The following is a 7,207-nucleotide window of genomic DNA, read 5'->3' on the forward strand; positions in this document are numbered from 1 at the left end:
TTCTGTTCTTGCCCCTTCCTTACAAACATTAACCATCATAACCTTCCCCTTTATTTTCTATTTTCTAACCCTTAACCATTCACAAAGAATTTCTCTCAAACATTCTCTTCTCTCTCTCTCTCTCTCTCTCTCTCTCTCTCTCTCTCTCTCTCTCTCTCTCTCTCTCTCTCTCTCTCTCTCTCTCTCTCTCTCTCTCTCTCTCTCTCTCTCTCTCTCTCTCTCTCTCTCTCTCTCTCTCTCTCTCTCTCTCTCTCTCTCTCTCTCTCTCTCTCTCTCTCTCTCTCTCTTGTTCTCTTCCTGTATGCTCTGTTTCTCTCTGTAATTCTGTTTTCTCTCTAGGCTCGGTTTGTCCCTCTGACTTCTCTCCCTCTCTCTTTCTCTCTAATTCTATTTTCTCTCTGGATTCTGTTTCTTTCTCATGCCTACTACCATGTCACCAAAAATACTAAGATTACCAACTATAGACTTACATGAATTCAGAGCACCTCCACCATCTCCAATCGGAAATGAATCAAATCGAAAAACATCATTCATAAACGAAGATATACTCACTGAATTTCTCGAACATTCACTTCAAGTTCCTGATCTAGTCTTACCTGATAAAATCCTCACTAAAGATATCTCAATTCAAAATCCTCCTGAAATCGACTTCAAATCATTGATCTCTTCCACTGAAATCAACCAAAATTTCAAAGTTTTACTTGAATCTTCAATGGGTTGTTTCCAGTTACTTAATCATGGAATTTCAAGTGGCTTGATCAAATCGGTTTTGAATAGTTCTTCAAGAGTTTTTCAAATTTCGCCCGAGAATAAGTTAGTTTTGTCTAGATTATCTGGGCAAGGGTACGGATTCGAGGAGTTTTCCGGGGACGATGAAACAGAAACAAGTGAGGAGTTTGTTTGGTGTAAAAATGAAGGTTTGGAGTCGGTAATGGAAGGATTTTGGGTTGATGATGGATATTCAAATTTCAGGTAACTTCTCTTTCTATCTCTTATTTAGTGGTCTGAACTGAATATTCTTAAGCACTCAACCATTATTAATGGTGAATTGCCCTTGTTCTTAACTTAGCAAAAGAGAGTATTTATTCTCTTTTCTGAATTGCAATAATGAACTGATTATAGTACCCTTGCGTAAACCTAGCAATGCAATTTATCTGAGCTCTTTATTAATGGTGAATTGCACTCAACCATTATTAATGGTGAATTGCCCTTGTTCTTAATTTAGCAAAAGAGAGTATTTATTCTCTTTTCTGAATATTCTTACTATATGCTTCACTCCAATAAGACCATCTTAGATGGTTTTATTATCACTTAATAGTCTCAATTTGTTGTTTAAGTGCTGAGGTTTTTTGCTTTCTATTCTTCAAGTTATATTGTTTCTAAGTAGCACCAAATGTTTGTTGTTGTTGAGAATCCTACCACATCAGAATAGTGTTGGAATCTGACCAAAAAACGCGAAGAATTTTTTTTTTTCATATTTGAGTGTGTCCACTCGTTGAAACATCTTGAGACATGTATCGTTGCATTCGTGTCGTGAATGACTTGAATTTCGACTAGAGATTTGCATAAAACATATCACGTATGAATGAGATATTAACATTAGAAGTTTGAGTTATAACTTGAAACATGGGAGCTAGTTAAAGTTAATTAGTCCCACTTCTAGTACTAAAACAAAAGTGTGAAGGCTTATAAGCATAAGTGTTTTGCGTTATTTGCATGGGCGCGTGTGCGAATGGGCGTTTATGGCGCGTTGGGCGATTTAGAGGCCCACTTTGCACTTTGCACGCCTATTGGACTCACTAGTCATTGTGATGGTTGATAACTTGATCCAACAACCATATGACTGTTCTTAGTTTATCAAAATCTTATAACTCAGACTCAAAAAGACACTTCGAAGTAACAACTATTCAGAGAAAAAAGATCAAGACAAATAGATATTGCTTACAAGGTTTCACCGATTTCAATCAGAAAACACCTTCAGATAAAAAAGATAAGACAGTTGTACCGTGAGAGTCAAGTCGCATTACTATTGGTTCGAAATACAGTGTGACTATAGATCATAAAAGTAGGTGGCCAATATATGGACAACTAAAAATCTTATATGGACAAACAATTTCGAGCCCGGTGCAAATTAGTTATGTTTGACTTGTTTGACTTTTATGTAATCGGGGGACATAGTTATAAGGACTTACATATTCAAACAATTATTAATGTAAGGATCATAATATAATAAACTGAAAATTGAAAATCTAATTAAGTGATGTTCTTCCCCACTTTCTCCTTCTTATTACCAATTACTTCATTTTTATAGAGAGAAACATTAGCAAACATTGTTATTTCTTGCACATCTTCCGCCATGATCACATTGAATCAAACTATCAAAGTAACTTTATGGTAATTGCAAACTAAATCAATTTTGTAATCAACAACTTTAAACCAAATCCAGATCACAAACTACCAAATTTCTTTGCATTTTTTTTTAATTTGTTGTTGTTGGTGGTGGGTGTTGCTGACGTTTTTGGTAGAAGACGTTTTTGGTAGAAAACAGAGGACAAAAGAGTTGAAACTTTCTTTTTCTTAACAAAAATTGATTTTGATGGTATTGGGTATAAAAGTTGGTGGTTGGGTAGCTTTAGTTTCATCAAATTTCAGTAAAAAGATCATAAAATAGTATCTTTTCAAGTTCATAGACAGAGAAAAATCTCCAAGTTCTGGTGGTGAATCTTATAAGCTGCAACAATCTAGAAGGATAGAGAGATATTAGGGTTTCAATAGAGAGCCCTTTGAAAGAGTTGAGAGATGGTGCTTTTTTCTTAACATTAACAGAATGTTGATGGTGGAGTTCAAGATCTTCTTCTTGATGTTCCCCTAACAAGGTGATACCTTGGTCGGGTGATACCTAGGGTTTCAATTAAAATGACTTAAATTAAAAGCTCTAATTTTTAAGGTGCATTATTCAAAATATATTAGATTAGTGTCCCCAACAAATTTGTTGTCCACTTAAGATTTCTAATTTCTTAATTTGTCCATATAAAAATTTTGTCCATATATTATATTTGGTTGTCCATATATTTGTCACCTAAAAGTAAGACAGTTGTATCCTAGGAGGCAAAACATTGTTGTTAGTTCGAAATACAGTGCGACTATTGTCTTAAGGAAAGAGCGAACCCTCGCCTCTGTCCTTTATTCATTCTAGTCATTTGTTAAGATTCTGTTCGATTGTAATTTATTTTGGAAATTATTGTTCTGTATTTCAAGAAACGCAAGAAATATTAGTCAGATATCTGACTTATGTGATCCTTATACCGAGACTAACAAAGAGATTGAGTGATTAAATTATGCCCCATCTACTGTTTCTCCATCGAAATCTTGGAGTGCAATGATATCCAAAATAAATTACAATCTAACAGAATCTTAACAAATGACCTTTTTGCTTAGTTAAGTAGAAAAGTTACTTTTTTTTTACAATGTTAAAATAAGTTATTTTTTGCTTATTTAAGTAGAAAAGTAAGAAAGTAAAAAAGATAGTTTGGAACACAAAATTACGTACTTCATTTAAGCTAAAGTTTGACTTTTTTTTAAGTTAAGATTTTTTTCTTTTGACTTTAAAGTAAAGTAACTTATGTTCAACACATGCATAAAGTTTAGTAGACGAATTTTTTTCGTTTGTCTATCTGCGCTCCACCACCACCACAACAACAACAACCATTGCACCAACAAACCTCAACCACCACCACACACCTTAACCACAACTTTCGTACCTCCACCACCACCACCACCACCACCACCATAACTCTATCACTAACACGACCATCATACACCACCACACCTCAACTACAACCACCTCCGTACCTCCACAACTACCGTACCTTCACCACCACCATACCTCCACCCTTGCCACCCCCATACGTTGTCCACCATACCTCCCTAACTACTACCTACATACCTTATCCACCACCATTACTATACTACCATCACCATCATACCTCTATCAATGCCACTCACATTCCTTATCCACCACAACCACCATACCTTCGCCACCACCACTAAAGCCCCAACTATACTTTCAAGTCACTGCCACTACCACCATCACCACCACCAATATCACCACTAATTTCTTACACAAGAGTAATCGTGGAAATCATAAATAAATTCAACTAAAATCAAATATCCCTATGAGTAAAAGAAAAATAAAACTAAAAAAGTAAATTGCATTATTAAACTAAGTTTTTGACTTTTTACTTATAAGTAATATTTTTGTCAAATATAATTTTGATAATTTTTTACTTTTTTGAAGTAAAAGTACTTCTACTACAAGAATAATTATTTATATTTTTGGTTGCCAAACGACACCTAACTTGGTCACAACTTCTGTAGGTGTACGAACAAAATTGCAATACTGCATTTGAAATTTGGTTCAAATCTCATTAGCATATTTCTTTTGAGATATAACCGTACCTTCATCACATTGTTTCACCTCATGCGCAAGAATGCATCATGCCAAGATCTGACATTTCAAACTCTGGCATCATTAATTGTTTGAAATCTCTATACATTGTAAAATCATTGTCGGTTTAGACTAAATCATCCACGTATAAACACACGATGAAAAACTTCCCATCTGATTTAGATTGTATAAAGATCGTAGGTTCATATGGACATTTGATCTCCACGAAATATGCCTCAATACGACTATATCAAGCTCGTGGAGCTTGTTTTAGTCCGTATAAGGCCTTTCGCAGTCGGTATTTCACAATTCTTTCTTAATTAACCAAGAAGTTGATCAACATGTACAGTCTCTTGTATTCACTATTTAAAAATGTCGATTTAACATCTTGTTGAATATAGGCCATGAATTTTATGCAGCTAAAGCAATGATCATTCTGATAGTATCGTGCCTTGCAACTGGCTCAAAAAAATTCTTCATAATCAATACCTCGTTCTCGTGAGTACCATTTGGCGACTAACCTTAATTTTTGTTTGTCGACAATACCATTTGCATTAGTCTTGTACACCCACCTCACACCGTTTTATTCGTAACCATAGATAAGTGCGCTCCCATGTTTGTTTTTTTTTTCTATAGCTATAATTTCGTCATTCATGTTACTTGCCATTTAGGATCTTTAATCACTACATATAAATCTAAATACACAAGTGAATCATCATCATCCTTCCAAATTGGTCTCTAGAGGTCGAGGTGAGGATTTAAGGTCAACATTAGATTTGTTGAGATTGCTCCAGTACTGGTACAAAATTTGATGGGGTTGAAGATGCAGTATCTTCCTAAATTGATGAACTTCTTGACGACATATTTGGTGAAGTAGGGGCACTTGATGAAGATGTATTTAACCTACCAATATCATTTCCTTCATCATTATCAAGTTCATGAAAAACATTTCCTCTGGCATCATTCACAATACACCTCCATGTTTCCTCCAACTTAGCATTTCGACAAAAAAGATAGACCCCACTCCAGATTTAAGTTGGAATAAATCGTCCATCAAGAGGGTGAAAAAGTCCATCAAGAGAGAAAAATAGTTGACCAGAAAATGAAGATTGTTGATTTTGTTTAGCTCTGAGGTAGGCTTTGATTTGTAACCTTTTAACATTGCTCTTAATTTTGTGCCAATCAGAATGAACTGGCAATGACTTGAGAGAGCTTAGATATTATATTCTTTGGTCGTAGGGTACCATTTTCTCATGTGAGTTTATTCTCACACTAACCTTATTGAAATAAGGTTTATTTAGAACACTGACCCCTATTACATTAAGGTTTGAACATAGCAATAACAAGATTGATAATTAGTCAATATTTGACTACTACTTTCTATTGTAAATAATTATGTTATATATTTATAAAAATCAAAAATTCAAATTAATCCCATTAACCTAACCAAAGACATTAACTTAATTTATAAATAAATGATCTATTTTAATGACCAATCAGAGATAAATGTCGATACAGATATAGTCATGCTCAATCAAGTAAACTGTTTCAGCATGTAGTATCTACACACACACACATACACACACATGTACATATATATAACAATGTAATTTAACTCAACAATTTCTTCCTCATTTCAGCAAAAATATGGAAATTTTTTCAGAAGAGATAGAGAAAGTTGCCATCAAAATTCTAGAGGTGATATCAACAAACACCATTATCAGGAAACCAAATGAAGCTAACATAACTTTCAGACAAGAAGAACAAGAGAAAGAAGACAAATATGGGTTAGTTTGTTGTATAAACAAGCATTCTCGAAACAAAATCTCAGCAACCGACACTATGCAATTATACGACATTTCTCAGCTCAGATCAGACATTATTAGAATGCTGGTTAAAGGTCATGATCATTCTCATGCACTCTGTGTTCATATATGTGACGAGTCTTCACAGTTTCATCTTTACTCCAAGAAAGGTTGGATTTCTTTTGTTCCTAAAATAGATGCCATCATTGTCACCATTGGTGATCAAATACAGGTACAATTCAAGTTCTTTTTCATTTTTCTTGGTGATGAAATAGAATCATTTCTTCAAACAATGAAATGAAAGTGAAAAACTTGATAACTTTTCTTGGTTTTCATTTCAGGCAAGGAGTTGTGGACGATACAAACATGTGTTTGGAAGGCCAATTTTCCAAGCAGAAGCTAAAAATAACATATCATTGGCTTTCCTTTATTCTCCCCCTCCAACTATCTTCAACGAACAAAACCTCCAAACAATAGAAGTGAAAACAATTACTCTTGGACAACAAGTCTTTCTTGCTATCTTCTTTACACTTATCTGCAACTTCTTACTCTACATTTGTTGAAAGTTTTTGCTCCTTTTTTTTGTTTTTTGTTTTTATATTTTCTTTTTTTACTTAATAAAGTAAGAAATGATTTATTTCTGAAAGTATTTTTTATACTTTGAGTGTACTAAAGTATTATATACATTGAATGCGGTGTACTCTCAACTTCGTTATATGCTTGACCATAATATATTCTAAATTTGGATGTAGCGAAAAGTTATGGGGATTGTCCAATATTTGCTTTTCATGTTTGGTAAAAAGATCATTATTGCAACATCCTGTTAGAAAATTAAATTCTAAATAGATTCAGAAGTTACATACCTTCAGCCATCGTTGATTAAGTCGATAAACTACAATAGAAAGATAAATACTAAGTACTGAAAATCTTCTAATCTCAATCCTCTCCGTAAGTT

The 7,207-nt window shown here is 34.0% G+C and overlaps 1 protein-coding gene across 1 annotated transcript; it reads left to right on the forward strand.

Moving 5' to 3' along the window:
• The first annotated feature begins 248 nt into the window (after positions 1-248).
• LOC147543852 (1-aminocyclopropane-1-carboxylate oxidase 1-like) lies at positions 249-7,003 on the forward strand. The gene is made up of 3 exons (XM_086638402.1): positions 249-972; positions 6,088-6,484; positions 6,594-7,003. Exons 1-3 carry the CDS (start codon positions 419-421, stop codon positions 6,813-6,815), a joined length of 1,173 nt encoding a protein of 390 aa, XP_086494528.1. The 5' UTR covers positions 249-418; the 3' UTR covers positions 6,816-7,003.
• Positions 7,004-7,207: the final 204 nt, after the last annotated feature.

The sequence above is a fragment of the Eschscholzia californica genome, unplaced genomic scaffold (assembly GCF_041429995.1).
Source record: "Eschscholzia californica isolate CP2 unplaced genomic scaffold, dmEscCali1.0.p SCAF_4, whole genome shotgun sequence".
Classification (NCBI taxonomy): Eukaryota; Viridiplantae; Streptophyta; class Magnoliopsida; order Ranunculales; family Papaveraceae; genus Eschscholzia; species Eschscholzia californica.